Genomic DNA, 22,690 nt, shown 5'->3' with positions numbered 1-22,690 from the left:
GCAGGAATGGAAATCAAACAAGTCGATAAAAACTAGGCAGCAACTGAATGTGCCAAAAAACAAAAGAATATAATAGTATGGATACAGATTTGCTGTATTCAGGACTGTGTTCTAGTTTCCGAGTTCCCCAGACCTTTCTGTGATAGAGGGAAACCTTTCTACTTATCAGTGGGAGTGGTAAACACATAGCAGCCTATCTACTGCAAGAGGAGTGGTTTCCAGCTCTGAAATTATACCTTATTGGCCATTTGGGCAGCATTTCTATCCCTTTTAACGTTTTGCCTTAAAAGCCCATGTTTGAAGGGGTTTTCTCTTGTTTTAGCTCTGTGGATCCCGTTTGGCGTCCTGCAGACTACACGAGCAACAGAAAGGAGAAAGAGAGACTTTGTTTGATTCTAAGTATCTCAGTTTTACTTATTACTGTTTAATATTGCCTACTGCATGTTATTTAAATTGTTTTTTTTTACTTTATTGCATTTAATTTTATTGGATTTGCTGTTTTTAAGCTACACACTCGTGTGCTAGCCCCCACTGTGTTTAAAGTTATTTAATTGCTGCTTTAAGTGTATTTTTACTGTTAAATGGAAAAAGAAAAAAAAAGTTCTAGCTTGCTTGCTCATTTTCCCACCTTTTTCTGTTTTCGGATACAGATTTGCTGTATTCAGGACTGTATTGTAGTTTGAGTTCCCCAGACCTTTCTGTGATAGAGGGAAGCCTTTCTGCTTATCAGTGGGAGTGGTAAGCACTGAGTAGCCTATCTACTGCAAGAGGAGTGGTTTCCACCTCTGAAATTGTACCTTATTGGCCATTTGGGCTGTATTTCTGTCCCTTTTAACTTTCTGCCTTACACGTCCATGTTTGCGCGATGAGCAGTGCCACTAAGCTAGGGTAAACTGTTACCGGTGCCAGAAAGTCTGCTCTTTAAATTTTCCCTTAGATCTTGCTAATTCTCTTCTCTCCTGTACTTTAACTAGCTTATTAAGTCTAGCACTTCATTCAGATATCTTGTAGCACACAAACTGCTACCAGCACTAAACTTTCCATAAGGAAACCTCTTCAATACTTACTAATTGCCCACCCCTCCAGGCATGTCCAAAGGTCAATTCCCTGTGCTTTCTCCTATTAACCTGGTCATCCTGAGGCACTGTAGCAACTGCCTCATGTACACGGACAGCCCTCTCCTCCTACCTCCCAAACACTTAGACTTGTGAGGGATGCACCTTTATTTCCAAATTGGAAGATATGCACTCTCCAACCAAGAATGGAATAGCCAGTGGAGGAGAAGGTCAGTACTTGCACCACACCAGCTGGAAACCATAGCCCTCCAAAACATACACCATCACTGTTCTCACATAGGTTCATAGGTTCATACTAGGCTAACTGCCCTTTTGGGCCATTTGAAGCCTAGCCAGTTACCCCATGAGAGAATCAAACCCTGCACCTTGTGTCTTTAGGGTAAACACCTTAACCATTATGTCATCAACCATAGACTCACCTTTGCGGAGGCTCTCATTAGAAATCTAGACAAACAGCAGAGATCTCCAAGGCAGAAACGCACTAGACCACCACAACACAGCACAAACTACTTAACACATAGCCCACCTAAACGGTGTGCCACTCAACCAAAGCCCCTAAGACAAAACAGCTTGCCCAATATACTATTCATAGGTGACTTTATAGTGAGGCACACTGATGTCCAACCCACTAGGTTGAATAAGGAGAAGGTAACAGTCAACTGTCTGTCGGGTGCCAGGATCCACATAGGTCACTCCACAACAGGTGCAAAAATGACCCTGTCATTGTCCATGTTGGTGTGAATGACCTGAGACGTACCTCTCTGGACTATATGAAAAGAGACATGGAGGAGCTCTCGGATCATGTAGCCCAGGCGGGTGTGACCCTAGCCCTGAGTAGCATCCTACCATCGCCCAGAATGATTCCACAATGCAGTCAGAAAATGATTGACTTTGACAATTGGCTAAGTTTCTGGTGTCATTCTAAGGGGATCCAGTATCTGTCTGCGTGGGATGACATGATTTATGGACATTGATGCTTTGCCAAAGATAGCCTGCATCTGACACCCCTGGGATTCTGGATACTGACCAAGGCTCTTGCCACCCCTATAGTGACTTTTTTAGGCAATAGTCTAAAGACCAAATTACCACCATAACAGCTACACAAAAATGCGATCTGAGGGTCATGCTACTCAGTGCTAGAAATCTAAATCTCAAGATGCACTCGCTCAAATCCCTTCTCAAAATGGAAAACATCGACATATGTGCAGTAACTAGAGACGCTACCAGCCTATAACTCATTCCACACCTTTCGGCCCCAGAACTTGGACTGAAGCTCTAAAGCTGGTGGTGTCTCCATATTCATAAAGGATGCACACACCTCCAGACTAGTAGCCCAACATAACACATCCGCAATACTTCAGGTACAGCTAACACTGGGTAAGACAGCGATTCAGGTTGTAGCCTGCTATAGATCCCCTGCCTGTCCTAAGACTCTAACTCCATGTTCCTAAGCACCCTGAAAAATATTAAGGTCCAACCCAACACCCTCATACTGGGCGACTTCAAGTACCCCTCCATTAACTGGGAAAACTACTCGTGTACCAATGCACTTGCCCTACATTTCTTGGAATTCATTAATTCCAGTGCCCTGGATCAGCTCATTCTTACCCCCACCAGAGGTAGCAACATCCTTGACCTGGTTATTGCTAACATGGATGACTGTTGCTCTGCACCATTAACCAACTCCTCCCGGGTGAGATCTGACCACAAACTAATCACAATGGAAATCCACATCCCACCCACACCCCCAGCAAAGGTAACCACTGTGAAAAACTTCTCTAAAGTCAACTTTGGGCTTCTAAAAACAGAGGTGGCTAACTTCTCGTTGCCCTTGCAAATGGAAAATAGGTGCATGACTGCTGAATCATACACCAAAGCATTGTACGAACACGTACACAAATGCATGGAACTGGCCATAACCAACAAAACCAAGGCGCTCTCCTCCAAAAAAAGGAAGTCAATCTGGTGGACCCCTGCCATAAACAAACCCTACAACAGAAGGAAAAAACTGTTGCAGAAAAAGGTGAAGTCCAAAGACTGGAAAAACTCCCTTGTTAGCCTCAACAAAAAGTTGAGATCCCTCATCAAATTCTGTAAAGCTAGCTATGAAAACAGAATTGCAGCAGATAGTAAAGACAACCACAAGGCCCTTCTATAGTTATGTCAAGAATCTACATGGCAGTACCCAGATTTCCTCTGAGCTACTGCACAGTGGTACTTCCTATACCGAACCAACTGATATTGCCAGCATACTGGCCAACAGAATCAGTGCCAACTTTACCCCTCTCTCCCCCCCAAATGACCAATCACATTACCAGAGGAATGCCAAGTACCCAGTGTTACTGCTGCACAGGTTAAAACCACACTGTCCAAGGCCAAGAATACGGCATCCATGGGGCCTGACAATATCCTTGACTGTGTTTTACATGAATTACAATGTGAACTGGCACCATACCTGTGTGCCCTGTTCAGTCACAGCCTCACTTCAGGCTTTGTCCTTGCCGAATGGCACATTGCTACAGTCATCCCACTACATAAAGGGGAAGCAACTACAGACCCTGGGAACTACTGCCCCATTAGCCTGACTAGTCTGATATGCAAGACCATGGAGCGCCTCATCATGGACCTTATAAATAGTGATATAGGGAACCTCCAAATACTGAACCCCATGCAATTTGGCTTTGTGAAGAGCAGATCATGCCAGCTCAGTCTGGATGACAACTTTGAGTCAGTCACCAGAGCTGTGGATGATGGCAAGGTAGTTCATACAGCCTACCTCAATCTAGCCAAGGCCTTTGATACCATTCCCCACTCAGGAATTATAGATAGACTCACTAAATTAGACATTAATCCCTATATCACTAGGTGAGTTGCAAATTGGCTCACCGATAGAACCCACACCATGAAGGTAGAGGACTCAAGTCAGACTGCTGACCAGTCACGAGTGGAGTCCCACAGGGATCGGTCCTGTGTCCTCTTCTGTTTGGCATCTACTTCTGTGAAGTCTAAGCCAACAGACAGGGACTCTGGCTGACAAAGTTCACAGACTATTGCTGGGAGCCATTATTAACTCCCCAAACAACTTAAATATTCTACAGAAAGGCCTCACTGAAATCAACAACTGGTGTCAAAACCATGGCCTTAAGCTCAATGCCAAAAAATGCATTCTCATTCCCTTTGGAAAAAACTTGGTGCCCATGAATTACCACATCGATGGTAGTCCACTGAACACCGAAGGCGTTATACGAGATCTGGGAACACAGGTTGATAGCAGCCTCTCCTTTGACAACCACATTGCCACTGTGGTCAGGAAATCCTTCTGTGTGGCACATCTCATTACAAAGGGTTTTACATCTAGGAAGAAGGAAGTAATTGTCTCTCTCTCTACTCTTCCCTCATTAGACCAATTATAGAGTATAATGCCCCATTTGGCATGTACCTCAATAGACACCTGCAACAGCTGGAGAGGCCACAAAAGTACCTCACAAAGAGGCCTTACACACATGCCTTATGCAGACATACTCAAAAAAAACTCCAGCTATTCTCTGTCTCATATCGCCTGCTTAGAGGCGATCTCTGCTTGACCTACAAAGTCATGTCTGACCCAGCACTGTTAAATATGCTACATCTAAAGAAATCCCAATCTCTCCATGCCACATGTTCCAGAGACCTCACCACAATCAGCAGAACATGCTGGAGGGACAGGTTCTTAACCCAGCGACTGCCCATGCTCTGGAATAAACTTCCCATACATGTCAAGCAGAGCACTTCACTGGCCCTCTTCAAGAGAAATCTTGATGAATGGATGGGAAATAGAGAATTCACGCCGGGGATCACTTCAGTGGCCTTACTTGATAGAGGCACTGGGAACTAAAGTTTGGTGGCAAAATGCCAAGGAAATTCTATGGGCTAGCCTTTTAAAGGCTTCAGGGTCATTAGCCTAGTACACACCTATGAACCTATAAGGTGAAGGACCAGATGACAAGGCAAAAATGCATAAATATAGTTGCAAGTATAGAAAACGTCTGGAAGAACCTCATGTTGATCAAAACAAATGCAGGAATGGTTAAGGAGCGGTGAATTCAAACCAAGAGATGAAAGGTTAATATTGGGAGCACAAGATAGTGGGTTATGTACATGTTGGTTTACAAAGTCCATTGAACATGTGGGAGAGAGAGACAAATGTAGGTTTTATAAAACATAATTGGAAACAGTTGCACACCTCATTGCTGGTTGTGACGTACTAATGGCAGAAGGCATAAAAATGTGGCGAGACTGTTGCACTGGGAATTGTACAAACATTATGGTTGAAGTGGCTGCAAAACTCTGGAAACAAGAGCCACAAAGCATCATAGAAAATGCTGATCACATGGGATCATCCATTACCAACAGTTCAAAAAATAGATGCTGAAAAACCGGATATAGTGGTCCAAGAAAAGAAAACAAAAGTAGCATTGATCATTGAAGTGTCCTGCGTACAGAGAGAGACATAGTCATAAAATATCAGGATTTGCAAGCAGAAACGAGAGCATTGTGGAAGAAAAATACACAGATATTTCCAGTAGTAGTAGGAGCAATGGGTCTTATAAAAAAAAGTCTACAATCATATTTAGATATGCTACCAATACATGCAACTCCATACGAACACAAGAAGGAGTCATTACTGGGCACATTGCAGGTGCTGTGAAGAGCACTTTTGGCTGACATCAAAGAGTGAAATAATACTAATTTCAAGAACTTTAATCGTACTTTGACTTAGGAATGGGGTTGTTTCCCATCATGGTATTAGAAACCCAAACGATTTGGAGAAATTAAAAAAGAGGGTATAGTTTGCCTTGGTGGAGTTTATTTTAGTGTGATTTCACCTTTTGTGAGTTCTAATGTTAGTGCCAGCTCGAAGGTGACTGGTTTGTGTTCAGATTGAACTAATGAGGGTCCGACAGTTGCGGCAGTACATCTTGTTAGTTTGTGTTTGCACTCCTTTGTTTAAGTGTTTGCACTTACTTGGTGTCTCCTGCACATTGTGTGCTGTTTAAGATTTGTAACTACATGTTCAGGTGCCACAGTTTATTTGACCGAATTTGTCAGGTGCTGCATTTTACACAGTTATTTAAGGTTTTTAACTACAAGTCCAGGTGCTGCAGTTGTATGCTTTGACTTGTGAGCTGATTTGCAGTGTGCAGCTATTAGTGGGGCTAGATTGCAAATCTCCTGGTGTAGGATAAAGAGAACAGGTGCCCACATGCTACTGTTTATTGTGGGTTACAGTGGTCAAGCTCAGTACAAACGTGTGGAAAGCCATGTATTATAGCATGAAAAAAGATAGGCAAAAATTAGAAAACATCCAATAGAAACAGGAAATTAACATTTGGAACACTGCAAGTTCCCCATTCACTCACTATATAGCAAACCGCTAATATGGACCCAAACAAAAAAGTAAAATCCCACTGTCAGGCACCACATTTCTCAATATTGGCTTAAAAGACAAAAAAAAAAATCTTTCCTGCTGTTGGAAGAGTAAGATCTAGTAACTCAGGCTTGTGGACTATAACTGTGCAGCCTAGATTGTTGCCGCCTTTTTGACTTTAGTTGGCTGAGCAAAAGATAGGACTTGATCATGTCTATTTGGCTTATTTGTATCTTTGTCTCACGTGCTTGGCAGGGGTTTTATACCACTTGTTTGTTTAGTTATGTGGTTGATAACACTGTATTTCAGATATTTCTCCTGCTCTATCATTCTTTTGGTGCTTTTAATCATTCTTGACGTAAGTCTGTTAGTGTGAAAGTATGGAAGAGCTGTTCTAGACAGGCAGCTGCAACACACAACTTTCACTTTTCCCTGTTTTTCTGCACCATGTCTACCTTGATAGTATTGCTTAAGTTGCTGGCTAAAAACACAAGTTTCACTGTTTTATGTTAATTTTATAGGTTGTCGGAGACCTCATGGTAAGAATACAGCGTATCCCAGATTTTACTCCAAAACTTCTGCTGGTCAGAAAAAGATTGCTGGGAATGGAACCAGAAGGACCTGTGTAAGTGGATAAGTAAAACTTTCTGGTGGGTCAGTTCAGGTCTTGTTAATGTATCATTAAGATGTTAGTATGTCATTTATTTTGAGTCACTGAGAGGTGTTACACCTTTACCATAACTGCTGCTGAAAGTGTAGTAACTTCACTGCCTGTTATTCAGATGATGCACACAGAAGATAAGGATGTTATTAAAAACTCAAGACCCCTGGGATCTGCACGATGGAGATGTGTGACCTTGTTCTAGTATTTGCAGGGAAGCAGCTTTGTAACATCAGGAACAGGTGCCTTTTAAACTGCCTTGTTCCTGGTGCTGTTTTATTGAGAGGTGTTGCATGCTTTCAGGATGTAGGAACTGCCTTCTTCCTGCTGCTGTTTACAGACATGCCTAGTCATTCAGTCTTGTCGTGGCTCTAATAGGCTGATGTTGTCATTACTGGTCAGGAAGAGGTGAATGGGAAATTTGGGTTAAAATTAGTAAAAATGACTGTCTTTTAACTGTTGTGTCTTTGGGGCTTCTTAGTATGTTGCATTTCCAGCTTGTGTTCTGTAGTGCGGTGAGTCTATTTTTTTTTAAGAGATACAGTGGATATAAAAAGTGTACACACCCCTGTTAAAATGCCAGGCTTTTGTGACAAAAAAATGAGGCCACAATAAATAATTTCAAAACTTTTCCCACCTTTAATGTGACCTATAACTTGTACAATTCAATTGAAAGCAAACTACGTTTTCAGAACTTTTGACATTAGCCATAGCTTGTTTTTCGTTTGCTTTAGCTGTTTCATTAGCTACGTTACCAGCCTTGAGAGCTGGTTTGCTATTCAGTCCCTCTGACATTCTCACTACGTTTCCCTCAGCCTCATTTCCTGTATTTACATCTTCCGTCATTTCGTTAACACATTTCTCACTCCGCAATTGCAGCCCATATGCCGAGGCCACTCCCCCTGCATAGTCTCTCAGGTCTCTGATATTTTTTATTTTCCTTTTGCTTAATATGTCATTCAGTTTGATCAGATTATCTTGAATGATACACATCTTACTTCTGAAATTATCGGCTGAGGTTGCTTCTTTAAGCCTACCATAATTCTTGACTCTTTCAGTTATTGACTCAAGTTTACTCATATTGTGAGTACTTCCATGTACTGCATCCTGGCTCTTTGATTAATTTCGAGCCATTTAGCTACTAAATCTTTTGGTAAATTGTTTCCGGCAGGCAGTTTCAATACTCTTAAGTCCTTTAGGGACTTGTTGATTTGTTAAACAATTATCGAAAAACAGGTTATCTCATTGCAAGCGAATTAGCAGCACCAAATCATTCTCAAGATTTTTAAACTGTTCATTATAGTTAACCACAGTTGTCACAGGTACTGAAACATCATTACTGGTGTTGAATGGGTTTAGAGGTGTAGCAAGGCACCCGTTAAGGATGTTTTCACTAGTATTAGTACTTAAGCTCGCCCTCTTTTGGCTTCCTATTAGCAAACTACTGGTTCTTTTGTGATTCACAATAAAGGATCCCATGGGTATGTCATTCAACATACACCTTTCTGGTAATGCCGTGAAGCTCGTTCCAGGAAGGGCTCGGTTCTCCATACAGAAACAAACTGCAACTTAGCACAAACACTCCAAAAGCAGCTGATAAAACAATAACTGAAAAAACAGAAAATAAAACAAAATGCAGTATCTGTATGATCACTGACTCACTATAATGCACAAAATGGTAAAAGACAATACTTCCAGTTAGTGCTTTCATCTCCTTTAACTCACACTGAGACTTCTTCAGACTGAAATCAAACAATAAGTACCACACATTAAATACTTACATTATAAAATCACATGATACATTACCCTATCCTCACCTGCATTGCCTTGTCACATGATAAAACCACCTAAAAAAAAAACATATTAATGTTTCAGCCCTTTCCCCCAGTTATGCAAATGTTTTTATGCAAGGATGGGAGACAGCTAATATATTAGATAGTGTTTTTAAAAATTATATAGTGAAGATGGTTCGTTTTATTGATGATTTTTTAATAGGGAGGGGTACAATTAATGTATTAGAAGACTTTTTAAAGTATATAAATGTATGCCCATATTTAAAATTTCGTACAATTATGATATGGACAGAATTATTTGGACCTCACTATTTATAAAGAAAATAGATTAATATCCAAAATATATAAAAATAATTTTCAGAATAATACGTATTTACACTATTCTAGTCTCCATCCGAAAAGAACAAAAATGAATATAAGAGGTCATTTGAAAAGAATAAGTAACCTGACCAGGAATGGTAATGTTTTCTTAAAGAGGCCAAGAGTTTTTGTAGAAAAATGGAGTATAGAGGGTATCCAGTAGAAGAAATGTGAAATTTGTTAAAGAAATTGATGATAGAGTGACTGTATATAAAGGTAAAAGGAAGAGTAACGATTATGCCCACAGGACAGATTTGGCTGCACAGAATAGTGTGGATTCAAAAGAAATAAGTATTGTAAGTAGAAACTGGGGGATATTCAAAGCTAATAGTGAAATAATTAATACAGTAGGTATAGGAGCCAGATTTGTTCAGAAGATGGCAAGGAATTATAAGGATTTATTTCAGAGTAAGCTCAATAAGTCTATTCCAGAAGAAAAAAAAATGAATGATTAAATGTTTTAATTGCAACATGTGTCATTATTTGTACACAGATTCTAGTGAAGTTAAAGTGAGAAACTACAAAGTAAAGGTGCCAGGAATATTCTCATGTAAGAGTAAAAATGTAGTATATCTACTAATATGTTTAGATTGCTTAGCATTTTATGTAGGGAGAACTACGAGAGAGTTAAACAGAAGAATATACGAACATAAATGTACTACAGCAAACAGAGATGAGAAAAATGCTATGAGTAAACATTATATAGAAAAGAAATGTAAAGGTGATTTTAAATGTTTAGTGCTGGGAGCACAAGATAACACCAATAATATAAATTTAGAAGAAGAATTAGGACGGTTAGAATACTGCTGACAAGTTAAGCTCAATGCACGTTTCCCACCAGGTTTAAATAACAGAGAGGACTCTTGTTATCTATTTAAAAAGGAAAGGGCTGAAACATTAATAGTGGTTTTTAGGTGGTTTGTATCATGTGACAAGGCATTGTAGGTGAGGATAGGGTTAATGCATCATGTGACTTTATAATGTAAGTATTTAATGTGTGGTACTTATTGTTTGATTTCAGTCTGAAGAAGTCTCAGTGTGAGTTAAAGGAGACGAAAGCGCTAACTGGAAGTATTATCTTTTACCATTTTGTGTATTAAACTGAGTCAGTGATCCTACAGATACTGCATTTTGTTTTATTTTCTGTTTTTTCAGTTACTGTTTTATCGGCTGCTTTTGGAGTGATTGTTTCAGCTTTCCCATCCTTATTGCCTGTTCAAGTTTATCTTTTTATAAGCATTTTTTTTTTTAGAGTTGGAACTGTGAGCTGAAAAAATCTGAATTTTATGTGCAGATGATTCAGTTTGGTTCTCACTTAGCTACAAAGAGCTTGTTGTTGTTGTGTCTTTCGGCTTATCCCGGTTAGGGGTCGCCAGAGCGGAACTCTGGTCTGCTAATGTTTGGTAGTGGATTTTTACGTGCCGAGTTACCAGCCGTGACGCACAACCTTCAACGAAGGTACGTCCATTCACGCATGCTTCCACACAGAAGACGCTTTAGCTGAGAATCGAACGGGACAGCGTCTTACTGTGAGGTGACATCGCTAGCGCAGCACCACTTAAAAGAGCTAATGATTGAAAAATATCCCATTTTCATTCCATTGTGAAGACGATTTTACTTTAGGTATCCAAAGTTTATGGAGTTTCCTTTTTTAGTTTGAAGAAAACAAAACCTGATGTAAAGTCTTAAACATTAAGCAACTTTGTTTTTATAATTTGGAGGTTGTGTAGTAATATGTTTGTCAGTCTAGACCATTTTGTTTTGTGTCCTAAACTGGATTTAACCTTGTGTTTCTGGGTACTAAATAAACAAGATATTTAACATGTGGCTCTCAAACTGCGTAGTTGCTGCATCTTGTTGGTATAAAATGCATCCCTGCTATTATATTCTCCATTAGTTTCCTAGGGTACGGCAGGTGATTATTGTTCTATCCATTAGTTTCCTAGGGTATGGCAGGTGATTATTTTTCTATCCATTAGTTTCCTAGGGTATGGCTGGTGATTATTTTTCTATCCATTAGTTTCCTAGGGTACGGCAGGTGATTATTTTTCTATCCATTAGTTTCCTAGGGTACGGCAGGTGATTATTTTTCTATCCATTTGTTTCCTAGGGTACGGCAGGTGATTATTTTTCTATCCATTAGTTTCCTAGGGTACGGCAGGTGATTATTTTTTTATCCATTAGTTTCCTAGGGTACGGCAGGTGATTATTTTTCTATTAGTTTCCTGATCAAGTGAAAAATCAGTTCCCTTCCGTAATTTGATCAGTAAAAAAACAGTTCCCTATACTATTCTGGTATGTCCAAGGGTCAGTTTCAAGGTTACTCTTCAGTCCAGCTGGTGAATCTGGGAATTTTGAGGCAATGTTACAATTGCCTTATGTACACAGACAACCCTCTCCTCCTTCCAACAAACTCTGATACATGTGAGAGATGCAGTTACACAGCCAAACTGGAGGCCGAGCTCTCTCAACCCAAGACTGGCACAGTCAGTCAGGAGGAAAAGGTAACCACCCACACCACAAATCCAGTCTCACACAGACCTATTGCATCTGCATACCCAACACATAAACACACAAAAACATACTCGGAGGCTCTAAATAAAAATCTGCCTAAACAGCAAAGACCTCCTAAGCAGATATCCAAGCAACAGCCACCCCTCAACAATACCCACAAATCACATATCTCACAAAATCAGTGTGTCTCACAGTCACAGCCCATAAGGCCAAACAACACACCAAATACACTTGTTATAGGGGACTCTGTTGTCCGGCACACTGACGTCCCACTCACCAGTCTGAACAAGGAGAAGGTCACTGTAAGCTGCCTGTCTGGTGCCAGGATCCGCCACATAACGCAAGCACTCAGGTCACTCCAAAGCAAGTACAAGTATGACTCCATCATTGTCCATGCTGGTGTGAATGACCTGAAACGTACCTCCCTGGACTACATGAAAAGAGACAGAGGAGCTCTCTGACCATGTAGCCCAGGCTGGTATGTCCCTGACCTTGAGTAGCATCTTGCCCTCACCAAGAATGATGCCACAATATAAAGACAAAATGATCAGTTTCAACAATTGGCTAAAGTATTGGTGTCATTCAAAGGGGATCCAGTGTCTGTCAGCCTGGGATGACATGCTCGACAAGCCACGTTGCTTCGCTAGGGACGGCTTGCACCTGTCACCCTTAGGCTTCGTATACTGGCCAAGGCTCTTGCCACCCCCATAGTGCCTTTTTTAGGCAAGGCTCAAAGGAAAAACCCACCTCCATAGACAACCCAAAGATAAAAAAACTAAAGGTAATGCTACTCCATGCCAGAAGTCTAAACCTCAAGATGCATGCACTCGAGACACTCCTCAGTATGGAGAAAATCGATGTCTGTGCAGTAACAGAAACCTGGTTCAAGGCTCCTGAGAGCACCCCAGCACTACCAAGGTTATAACTCATACCATGCGTTTCGGCCCTAAAACTCGGACCGAAGCACAAAAGGAGGGGGGTATCTATATTCATCAAAGATACCTACACCTCCAGGTTAGTGGCACTGCACGAAGCATCGGAAACCATCCATGTGCAACTAACAGCAGGCAAAACTGCCTTTCAGTTTGTAGCCTGCTACAGAACACCCTCCCTATTACAGGAACCCCACTTGGCATTCCTGAGAACACTGGAGAATATGAAGGTCTCTCCAAACACTGTGTTATTGGGTGACTTCAACTACCCAAACATTGACTGGGAAAACTACTCAAGCCCAAACACCCTCGTCCAACGGTTCCTTGAATTAATAAACTCTTAACACAGTGGAACAACTGGTCACCACTCCCACAAGAGGGAACAACATATTGGACCTGGTCATCACCACACCAGAGGTAAACCCCTCATTGGTAAGATCAGACCATAAACAAATTTCCCTGGACATCCATATCCCATCCCCACCCCCAGCCAAGGAAATCACTGTAAAGAATTTCTCAAAAGCCATCTTTGCACTTCTCAAGACTGAGGTGGAATCCTTCAAAGCCCCTGGGCCAGAGGATAATACAGCCCAAACCGCAGAACCCTTTACAAATGCATTCTTTGAGCACCTGCAGGAATGCATGGATCATGCTATCCCAAATAAAACCAAGACTCACTCCTCCAAAAACAGGAGACCGGTCTGGTGGACCCCGGCCATAAATAAGCTATACAACAGAAGGAGGATGCTACTACATGACAGAGCAAAATCCCAAAAAGGGAAGGCATCTCTGATCAGTATTAGCAAGAAACTTCGATCCCTCATAAAATCATCAAAGGACAGTTTCGAAAGAAAAATTGCCCTAGACACTAAAGATAATCACAAGGCCTTCTTTAGTTATGTCAGAAACATGGCCGGAAACTCCCAGATATACTCTGAATTGTTGCATAACGGTACAAAATATACCGAACCTACAGACATAGCCAACATCCTGGCAGAGAGATTCAGCGCAAACTTCTCCCCTCCTTCTCCCCCAAAGGAGCAAACGCCTCTTGCAACTGAATATAACCTCCTTGACATCACAGATGCACAGGTGGAAGCTGCCCTCTCCAAAGCAAAAAAACACAGCATCTATGGGACCGGACGGTGTGCCAGGCTGTCTCTTACACGAGCTCCAGTAAGAACTGAACCCTCACATTACGTCACTGTTCAAACTTAGCCTTACTACAGGATATGTACCCAAAGAATGGCGTACAGCTACAGTGGTCCCACTCCACAAAGGTGGTGCCACAACGGACCCTGGAAACTATCGCCCCATAAGCCTGACTAGTCTGGTCTGTAAAGCTATGGAGCGTATTATCATCGAACTCATAAACAAAGACATTGGGAGCCTCCAGACACTGGACCCTACTCAATTCGGCTTTAAGGGCAGATCTTGCCTCTTAAACCCAGTTGATTTCTTTGAAACTGTTACCAAAGCCATAGATGAGGGTAAGGTAGTCCACACAGCCTACCTGGACCTCACAAAAGCCTTCGACACAATACACCACTCGGGCATCATAATAAGCTTACCAGCTTAAATATCAACCCCTATATCACAAGATGGGTTGCAAACTGGCTCAGAGATAGAACCCACATGGTCAGAATCACAGGTGCCATGTCCGAATCCAAACCAGTTACAAGTGATGTCCCACAGGGCTCAGTTCTGCGACCTCTCTTGTTCGGTATGTACTTCTCTGAGGTTCAGGCTAACACGGGGGGATTATGGCTGACAAAGTTTGCAGATGACTGCAAACTGGGGGCCATAATCGAATCTCCAGCTGACACAAGCATCCTCCAAAAGGGTCTCACAGAGACGGATGCTTGGTGCCAGAGCCACAGCCTCAAGCTAAATGCTAAAAAGTGCATAGTCATCCCCTTTGGGAAAAACATGGTGCCCACAAATTACCACATAGGTGGTAATCCATTAATCTGGAAGAAGTAATTAGAGATTTGGGGACCAATGTAGATAGTAATCTCTCCTTTGATAATCACGTTGCCAAAGTGGTTAGAAAGACCTTCTATATAGCCCACCTTATCATGAAAGGATTCGCATCTAGATCAAGAGAGGTCATTTTGCCCCTCTACTCGTCACTCATCAGGCCCATAATTGAATACAATGCCCCTTTTGGGATGTACCTTACCCGACACCTGCAGCAACTGGAGAGACCCCAAAAGTACCTCACCAAGAGGATCATGGGCTACAAACAGATGTCCTATGCAGCTCGACTAAAGAAACTCCAGCTCTACTCAGTTGCTTACCGCCTACTCAGAGGTGATCTATGCCTGACATACAAAGCCATGTCAAACCCAGAATTAATGGACATGCTCCACCTCAAAAATCCAAGTCCCTTAGAGCTACACGCTCCAGGGACCTAAACCTCAGCACAAAATAAATAGGACATGCTGGAGGGACAGATTCATTTCCCAGATGCTCCCTCACTCTGGAATAGAATCCCAATTCATGTTAGACATAGCCCCTCGCTGACCCTCTTCAAGCGAAATTTGGACGCGTGGATGGGAAATCGCAAATTCACCCCTGGGATCTCTCCTCTGTCCCTGCTAGACAGAGGCACAGTAAACTAATCTTAAAAGGGTACCTTCTGTGACCTACTTTACAGAGGCACAGTAGGCTAATCAAATAGGGAGGCGGAAGCCAAATACACTCTGGCTAGGCTTATAAATGCCCTAGGGCAGATAATCTAGTGTCTACCTATGAACCTATGAGTTGGTCTGTATTATATATTCAAAGCTAGTTCGATCATATGGTGCTGGCCATGTGACATTCAAACTTTGAAACGTTCAATAATTTAATAGGGACCCTCCTGTAGTACGGCTGGTGATGATTTTTCTCATGGAGGCACTATTCATGTCTTATGGCTTCACACTCTTGTTTTGCTTTTGTTAGAAGCACCACTGTTTTTATTTAAAATTCATTTGTATCTCATCTGGCTGTCCAATAATAATTAGTTCATGTTCTGTGGGGCAGCTGATGACTCTAAGAGGATCTCATCCAGGCAGCCATCGGGGTCTGGTTTGGTTATGGTCCAAAGCTATACACTTTACATGCTCCTACAAATGCCTTATGAAGACTGCTGCTGTACAAACATGTCGTTTTAGAAAGTGTCCCTGGCCAATGCCATGCATACTGTGCACCTCTCTCTCTCCGGTAGCTGATGCATTTCATTGGGCTGGACCACCCCCCCACAAAAAAAAAAGGGCAACCTCATGTTGTTTGCTTGCAGCCACCGTTCCTCACCAGTTTCTCCAATGTCAGGATTGCTACTCATTCCTGTATTATGTGGGTCACAGTCAGGATTTCACTCTGTCATGGTGCCAGCAGAAGCATTGCAGTTTGTCCTGGATTTCAGTAATAGTCCTTTCTTGCTTCGGCCAACGTTTTTTTTTTTTTTTTTTTTGAGTTTTATAGTTCTGAAATTGCCAGGCAATAAATGCAATATAACTGGTGAAAAATGAGTGTCCGGTTCCAAGGAAAGAGACAGAAAATACCAAAACTGTCATTTATTAGTACATCAGGTTAAGCGCTTTCATCTATCCTCCATAGACTTCTTCAGAACACCATTTCTCAAACTAACAGCCTTTAAATAGTACTAATTAATTCAAATTATCCAATCCTGTGATACACCAATTTGCTCTCATGAATATTAATTTCATGGATACTGAATGACTCTTCCTGACATGGATTCTCATAACACAACAACCATTTAAAATCATGAAAATACATAGTAAAATAACTAAACAGTTGTATAACTGTTTACACATGATATAAAATTCATAATATTCAATTATAAAATTACATAGTAAAATAAAAACTTAAAAATGTTAAAAATACAACTATTAGTTGTGTCTCACAATAAACACACAAAACTGTGGGAAACTTGGAACAACACCTACCCTACTATTAATATTACTTTTTTTCTTGCCCATTCTAGGCCCTTAACAGGGGCTTGGTGGGAATACAATCATTTAATCTGGGGTAAGTGGCTGCATTTAATAATATTTGCCACTTCACTTCTCTTTCCCCCAATATACCTTTCCTGTCACCTCCTATAGGATTAATCTTGACACACTCTACAATTGCAAACTTGAAAGTGTTACAAGTCTCACTATCCCTAATATGCCTATATAGGGCGTTATTAGTATCTTGCTTTCTTATACAATAAAGATGGTCATATATTCGGTTTCTTAACCTCCTCTCAGTTTTTCCTACGTAGAAACACGGACATTTTGTACAGATGGCTAAATAAATCACAAACTGGGTCTGACAGTTGCCCTTTTTGAACCTTACTGTTGTTTTATTGATATTGTCTATAGTGCGGGTGTGCTCCTCATATATGGCACAACACTGATTACAGTGTCCACATTTGCTTGTACCTACAGAATTTGTATCGTTATTTCTATCACTATTTTGGAGTTTTCTCCCAGCCGTTCCACCCTACCAGTGCAGAGCTGTGCCACTCCCAGCCGTTCCACTCTACCAGTGCAGAGCTGTGCCACTCCCAGCCGTTCCACTCTACCAGTGCAAAGCTGTGCCACTCCCAGCCGTTCCACCTTACCAGTGCAAGGCTGTGCCACTCCCAGCCGTTCCACCCTACCAGTGCAGGGCTGTGCCACTCCCAGCCGTTCCACCCTACCAGTGCAGGGCTGTGCCACTCCCAGCCGTTCCACCCTACCAGTGCAGAGCTGTGCCACTCCCAGCCATTCCACCCTACCAGTGCAGAGCTGTGCCACTCCCAGCCATTCCACCCTACCAGTGCAGAGCTGTGCCACTCCCAGCCGTTCCACCCTACCAGTGCAGAGCTGTGCCACTCCCAGCCATTCCACCCTACCAGTGCAGAGCTGTGCCACTCCCAGCCGTTCCACCTTACCAGTGCAGAGCTGTGCCACTCCCAGCCATTCCACCCTACCGGTGCAGAGCTGTGCCACTCCCAGCCATTCCACCCTACCGGTGCAGAGCTGTGCCACTCCCAGCCATTCCACCTTACCAGTGCAGGGCTGTGCCACTCACAGCCGATCCACCCTACCAGTGCAGGGCTGTGCCACTCCCAGCCATTCCACCCTACCAGTGCAGAGCTGTGCCACTCCCAGCCATTCCACCCTACCAGTGCAGAGCTGTGCCACTCCCAGCCATTCCACCCTACCAGTGCAGAGCTGTGCCACTCCCAGCCATTCCACCCTACCAGTGCAGAGCTGTGCCACTCCCAGCCATTCCACCCTACCAGTGCAGAGCTGTGCCACTCCCAGCCATTCCACCCTACCAGTGCAGAGCTGTGCCACTCCCAGCCGTTCCACCTTAACAGTGCAGGGCTGTGCCACTCCCAGCCATTCCACCCTACCAGTGCAGAGCTGTGCCACTCCCAGCCATTCCACCCTACCAGTGCAGAGCTGTGCCACTCCCAGCCATTCCACCTTACCAGTGCAGGGCTGTGCCACTCCCAGCCGTTCCACCCTACCAGTGCAGAGCTGTGCCACTCCCAGCCGTTCCACTTTACCAGTGCAGGGCTGTGCCACTCCCAGCCATTCCACCCTACCAGTGCAGAGATCTGCCACTCCCAGCCATTCCACCCTACCAGTGCAGTGCTGTGCCACTCCCAGCCATTCCACCCTACCAATGCAGAGCTGTGCCACTCCCAGCCATTCCACCCTACCAGTGCAGAGCTCTGCCACTCCCAGCCATTCCACCCTACCAGTGCAGAGCTCTGCCATTCCCAGCCATTCCACCCCACCAGTGCAGAGCTGTGCCACTCCCAGCCATTCAACCCTAGCAGTGCAGAGCTGTGCCACTCCCAGCCATTCAACCCTAGCAGTGCAGAGCTGTGCCACTCCCAGCCATTCCACCCTACCAGTGCAGAGCTGTGCCACTCCCAGCCATTCCACTCTACCAGTACAGAGCTGTGCCACTCCCAGCCATTCCACTCTACCAGTACAGAGCTGTGCCACTCCCAGCCACTGTACGCTACCAGTGCAGAGCTGGGCCACTCCCAGCCATTCTCACCCTATCAGTGCAGAGCTGTGCCACTCCTAACTGTTCCACCCTACCAGTGCAGAGATGTCACTCCCAGCCATTCTCACCCTACCAGTGCATAGCTGTGCCACTCCCAGCCATTCCACCCTACCACAGCAAGCTCCATAGGGAGAAGTTGCAACTCTTTTGGAAAAAGCCATTCAAGAAGTCCCACTAGCCAGGAGATGGTCCATGGTCTATTCAAGATTCTTTCTGGTTCCAAAGATAAAACTAAGACCATTTCTACATCTGTGCAGCCTAAATCAATATGCTACAAACCCCAATTCAGGATGGTCATGGAGCAACTAATGTCTCCTTGTTTTACAGGCAGATGACTGGATGTGATCATTAGATTTCCAGCTTGGCTATGTCCATGCCAGAACTGCCATGGAGGTTTCTGTACTTGTGCAGGGAGCCAGTAGTCATCTTTTCAGTGCCCTGTCCTTTTGTCTTAACGTAGCTCCCCATCCTCATGTGAATGGGGGTAGTCTTAGCCCATCTGCAATTCATAGGGATCGGTGTCTTCCTGTACTTAGACAATTGTCTCCTAGTCACTGAATTGATAGAATCAGTCATTGCTGCCAGAGACTAGTTGCTTCAGCTCTGCCTATTCTGAGGTGTCTCAATAAATTGAGACAAATCCCAGCTCCAGCCTTCTCAGTCATTTGTTTTCATAGGCTGCCATTTGGACGAAACACTTTGCATACTGGGACTTCCAAATGTTCATCGTGTTTCACTGTTGCAGTCATTACACTTGGGTTATCCTACTGGCAGGCTACCCGCAATCTACCTGAATTCCAAAGTCCTGGTCCGGCGTCAATTGCTGTTGCCTCTTCCTTGACGTCAGTGCGCCAGGGGTATAAAAGATGCAGCCGACGCCATTTTCTTCAGTCTTTCTTGCCGCGTGGTGCCCGAAGCATAAGCAGTTCTCAAGTGCCGTTCGGCCGACTCCTGAGATTTTCGAAAACGAATTTCAGATCTGAAGTCTTCAGTAAAGCTAAGTACCCCGTTGGGGAAACTTTTTTCTTGCTCCAGACCAATGTCAGAAAAAGATAACAATTGTATTTGTTGTGGGAAGCAAATACCTCATAAGGATTTCCACTCTTACTGTATTCCTTGCCCAGGCTCTGAACACGACGTTGCTAGTTGTCGGTTTTGTGCTAGATTTAACCAACGCACTATTAAGAGTAGGTACGATTTTGCTTTTCATTATTTTGGCAGAAGGTTTAATTATATAATGCTGTCGGAACAACCGATGACCGGAATTCATAAAAAACGCAAGGATAAACACAAGGACAAGCATCCACGGTCCAAAACTGACGACGAAGCCTCTTCTAGGCCAGTCGCTGGTTCACCGGTGCTCAGTGAGGCGCATTCGCAGCCCCTGACTACCGCTACCTCAGAGCCACAGGCCGTCTCTGACTCCCACGTGGAGACAGCTAGGCCTCTGGATACTCAAGGTATTGGCCCTTCGGAAATTAATCCCTCAGATGGGTCCGGAGCCGCTGAGCAGGGATCGGCTTCTGAGGGTGTCTTCAGACCTACACAACTTTATATAAAGCCTACTTCAGCATCCAAGACAGTCTAAAACAGTTTTAAAGACAAGGAAACCAGTACAGCATTCTCCAGGGCAGGCTTCTATGCCTAAGAAACAGATGTTCAAAATGGCCGAAGACCTTATTACTCTGATCAGGGGTTCCCATCTCCCTCCTGAAAAGAGGCCTAGGCAAGAAACTGAATATGACTCCTCTGATCAGGTTTCCATTTCCTCTGATTCTTCTTCTTATCAGGGATATTCTGTTCCTCCCTATGAGGATTCTGATGCTGAAGATTCTATTCCTTAAGCTTCTCCTCTTGAGGACTATTCTTTTGGGGAAACCCTACATACCATGAGAAAACATTTCCATTGGGAGAGCCAGTATTATTCCGAATCTAGGAAAAGACTTGGACTTTATTTTGCTTCCTCAGCACATACCTCTTGCAATTCCCCCTGTTCTATATATAGTGGATGATGTTTTCTCAGAGTCCGGCATGTCTCCAGACTCTTTACCTCTTGCCCCTGTTAAGCCAGACAGATACTACAGGGTTCCAGGCACTCATAAGTTTATTTACAAAAACCCTGCTGCTGACCCAGAAACTATCTCACAGGGTTTCAAAGGGGTCAAGGCTGCTTCTGCCAAAAACCCTGTCCCCTCAGACAGAGATTCTAGGGCTTTGGACAGATAGGGGAAAAAAGTTTACACTTCTGCTACCTTGGCTGTAAGGGCTTTAAATTGTCAGTTTCATATGCTTAAATATCAGCAATACTTAATGTCTTTGTTAAAGCAAAAAGTATTGACAAATTCTGAATGTACTGAGAACAAAGATTTGCAGGATTTATTGCATGCAGCTGAACAAGTGGGAAAGCATACTTTGCAATGTGGCTATGATTCACTGGAGGCCTTGTGCAGGGTCGCTGTTACAGGTTCTGTCATTAGAAGGCATGCTTGGTTAAAGGAACAGAATCTGCCTGATCATGTTAAAGAAAAATTATTGGGTGTTCCATTACAGCATGATACTTTGTTTGGTGTTAAGGCAGAGGAGGTGTTAAAGAAAAATGGAGGATAAGGCAAAATCTTTGCAGACAGTAAAGGATTTCTTACTGGTACAGCCACCCAGATTTAGCAGGAACTGGCCCTCTAAGAATTGGTCCTTTCCAGTGTCAGACATACCACAAAGAGGCAGATTCAGATGCCCTAGAGGCAGGCAACAGGTCGAGGGCTCATACAGGCCCAAACAATGGGGTGCTCCTACCTCCAAAAGCGGAGAAGACAAATCACAGCCTTATAGAAAACAGTCTCAATGACTTCCCTCTGCCAATGCCAAGCACATATTTTTTGGTAGCACCCTTAGGGGGAAAGTTAGCACTTTTTCCACAAAACTGACACAAGATCACCCAGGACAAATGGGTCTTAAATATAGTCTCTCAGGGCTACAGGTTCCACTTTCACACCCTTCCAAATGCAAAAGGCATGCCAGACCTGCCACGCAATCAATGGCAAGAGGCACAAAAACAAGTTTCATCTCTCATGGACATGGGGGCTATTCAGCCAGTGCCACAACAAGAGCAGGGACAAGGGTTTTACTCAAGACTTTTCTTAGTACCAAGAAAGGACAAAGCCTGGAGACCAGTTTTGAACCTGTCTATTCTAAATACTTTTCTGGACGTCCCGAAATTCAAAATGCTGACTCTACAGCAGCTTCTGCCCATGCTGGACAAGAAGGCTTGGCTTGTAACTTTGGACCTCAAAGAGGCATACCTGCATGTCCCAATCGGACAACCTTGCAGAAGATACCTCAGATTCATAGCTGGCTGGCGCAATGCACTACCAGTTCTCTGCACTGCCCTTTGGCTTATCTACTGCACCCAGGGTCTTCACAAAATGCCTGGCACCAGTAATTGCAGTTTGCAGACAAAGAGGAATTCAAATATAACCACAACCAAAAGGAATTGCTGCTCAAATGTTCACCAAACACCAAAACATAGAACAGTTTGAAGAAGGCACAAATCCAGGATCCACACAAAAATACTTTAATAAAACGACTCTTCAGTCCAACAAAACGCAAACAATTAATTAAATGACTATGCAGTCCACTAATGCGATTACACCAACACTGCGTTTTCGTTTAAACAACTTCATCAGATGGAGACAAATGCATACCTACACAAAACACTCCATTTATATACTCATTAAAATAATTAAACAATTAATTAATAAAAAGGGTGAGCTAAAATCATCTGCATTTAAAGAGCTAGTGCTCATAATACATTCAATTATAATATGTAATATAATATACTGCCTTAATTTTAAAATATAACATAATTTTAAAGTACATTTAAAATA

The 22,690-nt window shown here is 43.2% G+C and overlaps 1 protein-coding gene across 1 annotated transcript in view; it reads left to right on the top strand.

The window, feature by feature from the left end:
* FHIP2A (FHF complex subunit HOOK interacting protein 2A) overlaps window positions 1-22,690 on the top strand; it is a 1,458,394-nt gene that overhangs the window by 1,295,232 nt on the left and 140,472 nt on the right. Inside the window, exon 14 of the mRNA XM_044055532.1 lies at window positions 7,005-7,108. Within this exon, the coding sequence (XP_043911467.1) occupies window positions 7,005-7,108 (104 nt within the window). The remainder of the gene's footprint in view (window positions 1-7,004; window positions 7,109-22,690) is intronic.

The sequence above is a fragment of the Protopterus annectens genome, chromosome 14.part0, assembly GCF_019279795.1.
Source record: "Protopterus annectens isolate FY-2018-M chromosome 14.part0, PAN1.0, whole genome shotgun sequence".
Lineage (NCBI taxonomy): Eukaryota > Metazoa > Chordata > Ceratodontiformes > Protopteridae > Protopterus > Protopterus annectens.
This window is presented reverse-complemented; position numbering and strand designations above follow the sequence as displayed.